Source organism: Arachis ipaensis, chromosome B08 (assembly GCF_000816755.2).
Source record: "Arachis ipaensis cultivar K30076 chromosome B08, Araip1.1, whole genome shotgun sequence".
In the NCBI taxonomy this organism is placed as follows: domain Eukaryota; kingdom Viridiplantae; phylum Streptophyta; class Magnoliopsida; order Fabales; family Fabaceae; genus Arachis; species Arachis ipaensis.
In genome coordinates this window covers 58,547,338-58,561,100 of record NC_029792.2, presented here as the reverse complement: position 1 = coordinate 58,561,100, position 13,763 = coordinate 58,547,338, and the positions used below count along the sequence as shown (strand labels likewise).

At 38.7% G+C, this 13,763-nt stretch overlaps 1 protein-coding gene across 1 annotated transcript; it reads left to right on the top strand.

Annotated features, from left to right (window-relative positions):
* Positions 7,884-8,360, top strand: LOC110265313 (uncharacterized mitochondrial protein AtMg00860-like). The gene has a single exon (XM_021108249.1). It carries the CDS (start codon positions 7,884-7,886, stop codon positions 8,358-8,360), a length of 477 nt encoding a protein of 158 aa, XP_020963908.1.

Genomic DNA, 13,763 nt, shown 5'->3' with positions numbered 1-13,763 from the left:
GCACAAGATAAATCACGAAATCGGGGTTTATCACAAGTATCCAGTATGGATTGGAAACAAATTTTGTTGCATAGCAACACCAAACTTAAATGAAACCATATGTCAATTTATTTGAACTAAGACTAAACAAATGAAACTGTTGTATGTAAAGTACAATCACCAAGCCAAGAATCTATCATGAATAAGGATCTCTTGGTGATGTATTAATAAAAATGGTTAATAGAAGAAAGCATTAAAAGCAAGGAAATGACTAAAACAAAGAGAAAACTAAAATTGTCTAACTAAAAGGAAGATAACACTGCAAAGGGCATTATGATTATGCAGACAAGTGATGTTGCTTAATGAATTGCATAGAGAATTAAGTGGCACACCAAACTTAGAATCTTAGTATGACACTTTCATTTTTGATACAATCATCCAAAAATATTTGAAAACAAATTGTTGCAGGGCAACACCAAACTTAGGATGTAATCATATGCCAATTTATTGAAATTTAAACAAAGCAAAGAAAGAAAATAAACCAAGCAGAGAAATGAAATGTTACCTAAGGTTGGGTTGCCTCCCAACAAGTGCTCTTTTAGTGTCATTAGTTTGACATGTTGTTCTTCACTTTCTTCCTCTTCTTCCAGTTTGTTAAGAGGAATGACCTCAAGGGGAGAGATGAAGCAGCTAGTGTCCCCTGTCTTGGTCTCTCCTCAGCAAGCTTCCTTTTGTTAATAGCTTGATTGAGCTTGCTTGCTGGATCAGGGGTAGGATTGGTGCTCTTGTTAGTTGCCTTCACTTCTTTGGATTCAAGACTTGGTTGCTATGTGATTATTGGAGTGTTTTCTTCATCAAGAGCCTTTTGAATTGATGGTTCAATGAGCCCTTCATTTTTGTAGCTCTCTGCTTCACTTGAGTGTGAATTTTCTTGATTGACTTCCTCACCATCTTGTTCTTCCACTTCCTCCTTTGCATTCAACATCTGACTTAATAGCACTTTCATGGAGGAGGTTTGTTGATCTTCCCAAGATTTCTTCATCTCCTCTTCATATCTTTCAATCACAGATTCAATTATTGAGAATTTTTGGTTCAGGGAAGTTTGTGGAGGTTGTGAGTTTTCATGTTCTTTTGTCATCTCAAGTGGCTTCTGTGAGTATGCAACTTCAGGTTCAAATACCTCCACCACCTTATTCTTCATCAAAATTTTGCTTGACACAGGGACCTCTTCATCTTGCCTTTCCACTTCCTCCTTCACATTCACCAATTGTTCTTCATCTTCCTTGCTTAACAGTTCTGAGTGTTTCCTGATTTTCTCCAAGTGCTCCTCCATCTTTTGGAGGAGAATTTCTTGTTCTCTCCAGGATTGTTCTTGCTTTTCCACTAATTCTCTGAATTTTTGAAGGGGATCCTCAACTACTAGCTCAAAATATGAAGATTGAGAGAAATTTTATGGATATGGATGTGTTGTGGTGAGGTTGTTTTGAGTGGTATGGAATGAATCTGGTGAGTTATGGAATGAATTTTGTGAATGTTGAAATGAGTCTTCTGTGTAGTGAAATGAATCTTGCGGTTGGTGAGATGAGTTGTATGGATATTGGAGGAAACTTTGTGTTGAGGCAAAATCAAGTGATGAAGAATTTTCAAATGAGAAACTGGGAGGTGAGGTTGGACAGTTTAGTATGATTGAATTGAAGGTTTGATCCCAAGCACAACTTGAGGAATTGTGGAAATCATCACAGTATGGATCATCTTGTTGCCTTGGTGGACAATTTTGCATGACTTTATTGAGAGTATACTCCTGTGAAGATGTCTCTTGATGAACAAAGTATGGATCATCAAGATTCCTTTGATTCTGACTTTCCCAACCACAATATGAGTGGTTGTTATAGCAGTACGAGTCATCTTGTGGTTCTGGGAGGTGTTCATACTCTTTCAATTCTTGGTGATATTCCCAACCACCATTAGAATAATGACTTGAATCATTTTGTGGTGGTGCGAAGTATCCCATATGATTCTTTGGCTCATCTTGTGGTTCTGCGACATATCTCCATGGATTAGAGTGCTCAGGATCTGCAATTTGTTGGTGATATTCCCGGCCATCATTAGAAATTGGTGATGGTGGGTAATATCTCATAAAATTTTTTTGATCATAAGATGAGTTGAACTCCATTTGAATTTTGTAAAATACAACACCAATGAAAATTGAAATTCATATCTCAGAGAAGAATTTCTTAGTGAGGCGATAACTCAAACGCCTTGGTGTCATCTTAAAAAAGAAAACAAAAATAAAGAAAATGCTTAATCTAGACTTCTCACCCACTTAACCATTGTTGATCTAAATCAATCCCCGGTAACGGTGCCAAAAACTTGATGGGTGAAGAGAACGATTCCACACTAAACTCACCAGCAAGTGTACTGGGTCGCATCAAGTAGTAAAACTCACTTAGAGTGAGGTCGATCCCACAGGGATTGATGGATCAAGCAACTTTAGTGAGTGATTAATCTAGTCAAGCTAACATTAGTGAATTGGGTGAAATTGAAGCAGCAGAAAGTAAATTGCAGGAATTATAAAGTTGTAGAATGTAAATGAGCAGAAATGTAAAGAGCAAGGAATGTAAATTGACAGAATCTTAAATGACAGGAAAGGTAAATAGCATGAAGTGTAAAGGGGATTGGGTGTTGGATATTAAATGAAGCAGTAGATCAAAGCTCAGAACAATTTCAGAAGATGTAAATTTGCAGGAAATGTAAATCAGGCTCACAGCAAACTCAAATGTAAAGTGCAGAGGAGCAGGAAGATTTAAATTGCATCAAGTGTAAAGGGGGCTGGGTACTGGAGAATTAAATGAAAGCAGTAAATCAAACAATTGAAGAGATCTTGAGAACAAGTAATCAGGAAATTTAAAGTGTAGGAAACATAAATTCACATCTCAGTAAGCTCAAACGAAGAATTGTAGAAAGTAAAATTGCAGAAGAGATGATTCAGAAACTGAAATTTCATAAACCAAATTGAATTGCAACACTGAAATGAAAAAAATGCAGAAAATTAAAGTGTTTCAAAAAGAACTCTCTATTCTATTCCTACTCCTATTGCTCTCTAACAGAGCCAGCCTCCCTAATGAAATGAAATTGATGCCTTTATATAGGCTTTACAAAATGAAAATGAAATTGAAATTGAAAATAAATTACAATTAAATGAAATTCCTAATCTAACTAATCCTTGTGCTTTTGAGTGATGCAAATTGGGCTTTGCTTACTTTGGATTTCAATGAAATGGGTTGATTTTGATTTGGCCATGAATAAGTGGGTCAGGAGTGGCTTGGTTCAAGTAAGCCAGGGTGTGTTGGAACCTTCCAGCGGAGCGCTCCGTTTAGTTGAATGAACGTCACGTTCATTTCCTCGTGGTGCGCAAATTTTGGTGCGCCTTGTGTGCTCCATGGGCGTTCACGATTTTGAACGCCACGCTCCCTCAATTGAGTGCTAGGCTCTTTATCCCTTAGAGCGTGCTTTCTTTCCCTTGGTGAATTCCCGAAAATGCTTGCTTTTGTGAACGGGACGCTCCCTTTAGTGAACGCTAGGCTTCCCTTCGTAGCGCTCATTGCCTTGCTGAATGCTTGCTTGGTTTTATTAGTAATGCTATTCATTTAATGAATTAATGAACAAGCCAATGATGGCATTAATAATACTAGTATGAATAAGCCATGTTGCGTTCATTCATTCTCAATTAGCTTTAGTGATTAAATGCTTCATGCATGCATGCTTGGCTTTATTAATTAATGCCAATGCATTAAAATTAAAGCAATTTGCTTTAATAATATATTTCATGCATTCTGCTATTGGCTTTAATTAATAATGCATTCATTCATTTCATTAGTAATTAAATGCATGCATGCTTTCATTGTCTTTAATTAACAATGCCAAGCGTTCATTCAATTATTCATTGGCATAATCAAATGTTTCATGCATGCATTCATTTCATTCATTCGGTCATTAAATGCATGCATGCATAAGCATTAATGAATGATAGTTCATGATGCTAATGCCAAGGCTCCATGGTCATGGGCCACTCTTTTAAAAGCGTGGCCTAAGGTTCCAAAGCGTGCTCAAACTTCACAGTGTGTCCAAAATTCCTCTTTTCTTCTTTTTAGCTTATTTTGTGCTTTTTTTGCTTCTTTTTCCACTTATTTCCTACAAGATTTATAAAATCAAAAGATCAAAGAAATATACCATTTAAGCATAAAAGCATTCGATATTTAAGCACTAATCATCAATTTCTTGTATGAAAAAGTATAGAAAAATATGACATGATGACATGTCATCAATTTCACTGTGATTTCTAAGGAGAACGACCCGGGATTAATACTCTCGGTTATTTTGATTTGTATTGTGACAAACCTTTTTAAACTTTGATTGGTGGATAAATTGTTGGTTTGGACTATGCTTGCAACGAGATTCCGTTGAGAAATTTTAGATTGACATTTATCCCTCATAAAGTTTTTGGCACCGTTTCCAGGAAATTGCAATGGTGTTATATTATCAGCTATTGTGAATATGTTCATATTGTGAATATCTTGCTTTTTGGTTATTCCTTGTTCATATGGTGCTAGCCTCCTATATCATCCCTGATCCTAGAAACTGTGGGAGTAGCATTCTTACTCAAAATGTGAATGCCAACAAATTTGAACTTAAACCTCAGCTCATCACCTTTGTTAAGAACAATTGCCAGTATGGAGGAAGTGCTTCGGAGGACCCAAATCAACATCTCTCTGTTTTCTTGAGGATATGTGACACTGTCAAAACTAATGGAGTGCACCCAGATATCTACAAGCTCTTGCTATTCCCCTTCTCTTTAAGGGACAATGCTACTCAATGGCTGGAAACTTTCTCAAAAGAAAGCACCACAAAATGGGAGGACTTGGTTAGCAAATTCTTGGCCAAGTTCTATCCCATAAAAGAATCATCAAGCTCAAGAATGATGTGCAAACCTTTCGACAATTGGAGGGAGAGTCACTATATGAAGCTTGTGAGAGGTATAAAGCACTAATAGGAAGATGTCCCCTAGACGTGTTTAGTGAATGGGTGAACTTCTATAAGGGCCTCTCTATGAAAGCAAGAAAAGCTTTGGATTACTCTTCAGGAGGGTCACTTCAAATGATGAAAACTTCATAGGAAGCACATGATCTCATAGATATGGTGGCCAACAACCATTATTTCTACTCCTCGGAGAGACAAGCAGCTCCAAAGAGAGGTGTCTATGAGCTTGAGGGTGTGGATGCCATCCTAGCCCAAAACAAGTTAATGCACCAGCAACTTCAACAACAGATGGAAATGATGTCAAAAAGGATAGATGGATTGTAATTGGCTGCAGTGAGCACAACAAGCCAACCTTCAAATGTATGGGGACAACATGAAGAAAGCTATGAGACATACAACAATGAGTAGTAGCCTGAGCAAGTTCAGTATGTGCACAACCCAAATTCTGCCCAAAATGACTTCCATGGGTACACAAACAACTCCTCATGGAAGAACCATCCCAACCTAAGATGGGAAGGAAACCAGAACCAATGGCAAAGAAACTCTAACCCCAACAACTTTTGCAACACAAGCAACCAAAATCACCACCCCACTAACAACAATCCATATAGAAAGCCATAGAACAATAACTCTACATCCACATTCTACCCACAAAATAACCCCCCAAATAACCAAAATAACTTCCATCAACCATCAACATCCCATACTCAACCACAACCATATCAAGAATAAAGAATCTCTAACTTAGAGATGATGATGGAGAAACTCATGAAGAATTAAGAGATGGCAAGCAAGAATTATGAAGCATCAATGAGGAACCTGGAAAAATAAATTAGGCAACTATCTAAACAGTCTACTAAGAGACCAACCAATGCATTCCCAAGTGGCACCATTCCTAATCCAAAGGAGGAATGCAAGGCCATACAACTCAGGAGTGGCAAGACATTGGGAAAAACACCAAGGTTGCCAAGAAAAAAGAAACAAAGGTTGAAGAGAATGATAAAATGGATCCCAAGAAGGATGATAAACTACAAGCTCCAAGGAAAGGCAAGCAAGCCTCTGAGACACAAGCACAAGAGCAGAAAGAGGAAGTGAAGCCCTATGTTCCGCCTCTACCTTACCCTTAGAGATTGCACAAGGAGATGAAGGACCAACAATTCCCTAAATTCCTAGAGGTTTTAAAGAAATTAGAGATCAACCTTCCACTTGCTGAAACCTTAGAACAAAGGCTCCTCTATGCAAAGTTCCTCAAGGAACTCATCACCAAGAAAAGGAGTTGGAAAGAGAAAGAAACTGTGATCCTTACCCAGGTATGTAGTGCTGTGATCCAAAGAGGTATTCCACCAAAACTCAAGGACCCAGGGAGTTTCCTCATATCATGTACCATAGGCAACATAACATTAGAAAGAGCTCTCTGTGACCTGGATGCCAGTATAAATCTGATGCCTCTCTCCATGATGAAAAATTTGTCAATAGAGGAAGTTAAACCTAACAGGATATCACTCCAAATGGCTGATAGATCCCTCAAGATCCCTAATAGAGTTGTGGGGAACAAACTTGATGCCTCTATCTCTTATGAGGAAGCTTCAAATTTTTGAGCTAAAATCCACTCGAATAGCTCTTCAAATGGCTGACAAATCCATTCAGTAAGCACTCGGAATTGTAGAGAATGTATTGGTAAAAGTGGAAAAATTCCTTCTCCCAGCTGACTTTGTAATCCTGGATATGGAAGAAGAGGGACACAACTCAATTATCCTAGGGCGACCCTTCTTAGCCACAGCAAGAGCCATCATTGACGTGGAAAAGGGAAAAATGGTTTTTAGAGTACATCATGAGTAAATGATCATCAATGTCTTTAAGGCAATGCAATACACCCCTGAGAAAGAAAACCATATGAGGGTGGAGATGATAGAAAATTGGTGGAAGAAGCACTTGAACAGAGCCATCTTGAAGAGCAAGAAAAAGAAATTCAAGAGATTCAAAATGAAGATACCAAAGAGGAGGCACCAAAGCAAGAACTGAAGCCTCTTCTCCCTCATCTCAAATATATGTTTCTTGGTGGAAAGGAAACACTTCCAGTGATCATCAACTCATCTTTGAGTATACAAGATGAAGCAAAGCTGCTTGAAGTACTAAAGACTCACAAAACTGCTCTAGGGTGGACAATTGATGACATCAAGGGTATAAGCTCTGCTATTTGCATGCATAAAATCTTGCTAGAGGAGGACTCAAGGCTAGTGGTGCAACCTCAAAGGAGGCTTAATCCAACCATGAAAGAGGTGGTTCAAAAAGAGGTGATAAAGTTATGGAATACTGGAATCATATACCCCATTTCTGACAGCTCTTGGGTGAGTCCAATCCAGGTGGTACCGAAGAAGGGAGGCATGACTGTAATCTTCAATGAAAGGAATGAGCTCATCCCTACAAGGATAGTGACAGGGTGGAGAATGTGCATTGACTATAGAAGATTGAATGATGCTACAAGGAAGGACCACTTCCCCCTCCCCTTCGTTGATCAAATGCTAGAAAGATTGGCTGGCCATGCTTATTATTGCTTTATGGATGGGTATTCCGGGTACAATCAGATCGTGGTGGATCCTAAAGACCAAGAGAAGACATCTTTCACTTGTCCCTTCAGAGTCTTCGCCTACAGAAGGATGCCCTTTGGGCTGTGCAACGCTCCAGCAACCTCTCAAAGGTGTATGCTTTCCATATTCTCTGACATAGTAGAAAAATTCTTGGAGGTTTTTATGGATGATTTTTCTATTTTTGGAAACTCCTTTGACACTTGTTTGCATCATCTAACCCTTGTCTTGAAAAGATGCCAAGAAACAAACTTAGTCTTGAATTAGAAAAAGTGTCATTTCATGGTACCAGAAGGCATTGTTCTTGGGCATAAGGTTTCAAGCAAGGGTATAGAAGTTGACAGGGCTAAAATAGAGATTATAGAAAAGCTTCCTATACCAATCAATGTGAAGGCAATGAGAAGTTTTCTTGGGCATGTTGGGTTTTATAGAAGGTTCATCAAGAATTTCTCGAAGATAGCTAAACCACTAAGCAACTTGCTAGTGGTTGACAATCCTTTTATCTTTGATGATAACTGCAAGCATGCTTTTGAAACTTTGAAAAATAAACTCACTACAGTACCAATTATCACACTCGCAGACTGGGGACTTCCTTTTGAACTTATGTGTGATTCAAGTGACCTTGCAATTGGTGTTGTATTGGGACAAAGGAAGGACAAATTGCATCATGTCATATACTATGCAAGTAAAGTGTTAAATGAAGCACAAATATTACACCACCACAGAAAAAGAACTCTTGGCAATTGTATATGCATTTGATAATTTAGACAATATTTGATTGGTTCAAAAGTTAAAGTATATACTGACCATGCTGCTCTTAAGTATCTCATGTCTAAACAGGACGCAAAGCGAAGGCTTATTAGATGGGTGTTGTTGCTACAAGAGTTTGACATTAAAGTAAGGGATAGGAAAGGAAGTGAGAACCAAGTTGCAGACCATTTGTCAAGGTTACCACAAGAGATCAACCAAGAAGCACCACAACCAGTGATTGAGAAATTTCCAGATGAGCATCTATTCCAAATTCAACAAGCACCTTGGTTTGTCGATATTGCAAACTACAAGGTGGGGAGAAGGATTCCTCAAGATTTCACCAGGCAACAAGTAAAGAAGTTGCTCACTGAAGCCAAGAAATTCTTATGGGAAGAACCTTTCCTATTCAAGAGATGCCTTGATAGGATGGTTAGAAGGTGTGTGCCAGAAAGTGAGATGTGCAACATTCTATGGCATTGCCATAGTTCAGATTATGGTGGACACTTTGGGGCCAAAAGAACTGCTGCCAAAGTTCCTCAGAGTGGCTTTTATTGGCCATCCATATTCAAAGATGCCAGGGATTTCGTAAATCAGTGTGACAAATGTCAAAGAGCAGGAGGTTTCACAAAGAGAAATGAAATGCCCCAAAATTTCATCTTAGAAGTAGAATTGTTTGACCTTTGGGGGATAGATTTTATGGGACCCTTTTCCCCATCATTTGCATTCAAGTACATATTGGTAGCAGTGGAATATGTCTCCAAATGGGTGGAAGCCATAGCAACAACTACATGTGAAGCACAAATCATTCTCCAATATCTCAAGAAGCACATCTTCACCAGATATGGAGTACCTAAAGGCCTCATTAGTGATGGTGGCACTCACTTTTGTAACAGGCAGATGGATAAGCTGCTCCATAGATATGGAGTAACCCACAAAGTGGCTACACCATACCACCCTCAAACTAATGGCCAGGCTGAATTGGCAAACAGAGAGCTAAAAAGAATCCTAAAGAAGACAGTTGGAGTTACAAGGAAAGACTGGGCAAGAAATTTGGATGATGCCCAGTGGGCATACAGAGCTGCATTTAAAACCCTGATTGGTAGGTCACCATTTCAGTTAATCTATGGTAAATCCTGCCACCTCCATGTGGAGCTCAGACATAAGGCTTTCTGGGCCACTAAGCTCTTCAATCTGGGTTCTCAAGTAGCAGGAGAGAAAAGGTTACTGCAACTTAATGAATTGGATAAATTCAAACTGGAAGCTTATAAGAATGATATGATCTACAAAGAGAGGGCCAAAAGATGGCATGACAAGAAAAATTCAAGAAGGGATTTTGAGCCAGGGCAGTAAGTGTTATTTTATAATTCCAGGCTCAAGATTTTTCCTGGCAAACTCAAGTCCAAATGGACCGGCCCTTATCTGGTAACCAAGATTTCTCCACATGGAAATCTTGAACTTCTGGATAAAGCAAAAAAAGAAACATTCATGGTGAATGGTCACATGGTGAAGCACTACCTGGGAGGACCCTGGAATAAAGAAAAGAGCATTCATGAGCTGAGTTGAACAAGAAGGAAGGACGTCAAGCTAATGACGATAAAGAAGTGCTTGTTGGGAGGCTACCCAACTGGAGGTAACTTTCTTAGGTCTTTTCTTTTACTTTTTCAATAAGAGAGTCAAGTAGATTTCCTTGCATTGCAAAGGGTTAAGTTTGGTGTTGCACACCAAAGTAAGGTTGTAAGAACTGAGACTAATTAACCGTTTAATTAAATAATCAATATTGCCCAAAATAAGATCCTAAAATTTAGAATGAGAATTTGAGGATTTAAATGTGATTTTTGAACTCAGTTGGTTTTGTTGAGTCAGAAAATGTATATTTTGCGAAAAATCAAGAAAAACCGCGAACCGGCATACCAAGTTGGGTCCAAGCCCAACATATATAAAGGTTCAATAAGTGAACCCATTCAGCATACCACTCTCATAAACACAACACACACCAGAAATTGAGAGAAGAAGGACAAGAGAGAAGAAGCACTATTCACATTTCACTTTAAACCGCGATATCTTGAGTTACGGTGCTCTGATTCGCATGCCGTCGGCGGCTATGTGAAGCTCTCACTGAGCCCATTACTTCCATCTAACTTTCCTAGGTAAAAAATCGAATTTTCTCTTCCTTCCTGCTGCCCTAAGAATTTCGAGTTTGATGAGTGTTGATCTTGAGAAAAATTTGTGTTTTGGTTGTTTAGGTGCCAATCATTAGTGAGGAAATGTTGGGTTCTATCCCAAATTTTAGTGAATGAGATAATATTTCTCAAGAACCCTTGTGAATTGATTTATGGTGAGAATTAGGTTTTGATTTATGTGAAATATGTGATATTAGCTTGAATATTAGAGCTTGTTTTGGTACATATTGGGAATCGGCTAAGGTATGGTTTCGGTTTTCTCTATGTAATATATAATATTTCTGGACACTTAGGCTAGTGACCCATAGGATAGGTTTAACTTGGAATAATTGTTGAATTGTTAAATGATGAATTGTGATGAATTATGATGAGTTGATGATTTTTGAGTATATTGATGAATTATGATGGTGAAATGATAAAGATGGTATGAAATATATAGGTTGAGATGAAATGAGATTGATTATGATGCTTGGTATTGATAGAATTATGATTGATGAATGTGTTGGTGGAGGTTCGATTATAATGTTATATAATTAATGTTTGATGGTTGAGAATATTGAAAGGAAAGTTCGGTATGAATAGTGGAATGTGATACAAATGGTAAGTTATGAGGTAAATTGGAGTTTGGTATGGTTTTGGTTTGATTTTGGTTGAGGATTGTGAAAAATTGGGACTTTGTGAACTTTTGGTAAAACTGAAATTTTGGTGAACTTCCATGAATCATATCTTGAACTACCATGCTTGAAATTCAATGTATTTTATATCAAATGAAAGGAAATTGAACAAGCTTTAAAATGGTTTAAATTTGGTGGAAATCCGAATTCGGTAGAAAAAGATATGATTGTGGAAAGTTTGGTGTCAAAATCTGAAATTCTGCAATGTTGCAAAATTTTGTGATTTTTGGTTTATGTGTGTACGCACAGCCTTGTGCGTACGCACACACAGGGGAAAGCCTTCTGTTAAGAGCGCTAGCACAACCTGTGCGTGCACGTAAAAAATGAAGTTTTACAACCTGTGCGCACGCACACGTTGGAAGGTTCATTCTGTTGAGGGCGCTTGCACGCCTTGTGCGAGCGAACAAAATTGTAAAATTTAGTACTTGTGCGTACGCACACTTTTTATAAAATCTCATGGGCATGCACACGTACACCATTGTGCATACGCACACGCCTTGTTTTTCAACATAAACTTTGATTTCAAACTATTTCACCTTCCCAACAAGTTTATAAACTTCTGTGACACCTATTTAAGATTCTTTGGCTTATTTTTGGGTATCAAAACATGGGAAAGACCATAGAGAATTGAATTTGGTATTATTTTAAAAAATTAGAGAACAGAGGCTTAGGTTTCTGGTGTATGATGAGGATGGGTCTGGTGTGATGAGATGGGAGAAAGATACTTGAATTGCGAAATTGACAAACTGATGAGTTCGGAATGGAAATGTTGAGTTGACAGTTGTTGAAATGAGTCGAGGACTCGGGATGAAATGATGGATCCATGATGTACTGAAAATGTTTGCTGAAAACCACTGAATTACTGTTTTATTTTGAGATTGTTGAGCCACTATGGGCCTGGCAGTGACGGTGGTTAATCCTGCCTGTCGAGGTAGCGGCGGCGGCGGCGTAAGGATGGTGGTTAATCCCGCTTACGTTGAGATGTGAGGTATGTGGTAAGAGTATATCGCTCGTATTCCTTCGGATCACTAGAGTGTGCAGGCACAGAATCCTGGACAGTGTTCCAAGCACCATATCTCAGGAGTTCCCAATTATGATTCCGAAGGGCGACATCTCCATCAAGATGTGTTGGGTTAGCTATTGAACTGACAATGTGATATCACAGCCAATAGGACAGGTGATGCACGAAATTGTGATCTCCAGGCTCGAACAAATCCTGGTAATGGCTCCAAAGCTGTCCAGGCATGGCCGAGATGGCCAGCCCCCTAAAACGTGATCAAAGGATCATAAGGTAATCCAAAGATGCCTAATACAATAGTACGAGGTCCTATTTATAATAAACTAGCTACTAGGGTTTACATGAGTAAGTATTTGATGTATAAATCCACTTCCGGAGCCCACTTGGTGTGTGTTTGGGCTGAGCTTAAGTGTTGCACGTGCAGAGGCCATTTGTGGAGTTGAACGCCAGTTTTTGTGCCAGTTTGGGCGTTCAACTCTGGTTTTGGATCCTTTTCTGGCGCTGGACGCCAGATTTGGGTAGAAAGCTGGCGTTGAACGCCAGTTTACGTCGTCAATTCTTGGCCAAAGTATGGACTCTTATATATTTCTGGAAAGCCCTGGATGTCTGCTTTCCAACGCAATTGGAAGCGCGCCATTTCGAGTTCTGTAGCTCCAGAAAATCCACTTTGAGTGCAGGGAGGTCAGAATCCAACAGCATCAGCAGTCCTTTTTCAACCTCTGAATCTGATTTCTGCTCAAGTCCCTCAATTTCAGCCAGAAAATACCTGAAATCATAGAAAAACACACAAACTCATAGTAAAGTCCAGAAATGTGAATTTAACACAAAATCTATTAAAAACATCCCTAAAAGTAACTAGATCCTATTAAAAACATACTAAAAACAATGTCAAAAAGCGTATAAATTATCCGCTCATCAACAGGCATTCATCTTATGCATCTTCTATTTGTTTGTTTGCTTTGCCGACTTGTAATGGCTTTTCTAATTGTATAACATGCCTAATTGCTTACTTGATTTACTTGCCCTAAATGCCTATTCTTGTGTTTTACTTGCATTGATATTACTTGTGTTTTCTACTGGGATTGGGAGGTTCGGAAGGTGGCATGGAGGATAGGTTGGTGAAGGCTGTGGGACAGCGGAGAGTTGTCAGTTATAAAATCCTTTAAGTTAGATTACCCTTTTATTATGTTAAGTTTTAAGTTATACTTTATTCTTTTAGTCATGCTTTAAGGTGAATCTTGTGATGGATATGAAGTTCTAGGATTGCCTCTGGCGTCCTGAGGTCTTATATCTTATATCACTGGCCACTGCTACCACACTGAGAACCTCCGGTTCTCATACCTTATTCTGTTATTGTTTTTCAGATGCAGGTCACAACCCACCTCGGTGAGTTGTTCTGATGGTGACAGAGCAGAGGATCCTGGATATATCTTGGAGTCTTTTGATTTATTTTGTTTAGTTTCTCTCACTTTTGTATTTTACTTTTGGCCTAGAGGCTTACTTTGAGAGAAAAACTTGTATAAGATGTTTTAACTTTCAG

Excerpts from the sequence above, each read along its gene's own strand:
- LOC110265313 (XM_021108249.1), top strand. The coding sequence starts at position 7,884 with ATGGTACCAGAAGGCATTGTTCTTGGGCATAAGGTTTCAAGCAAGGGT.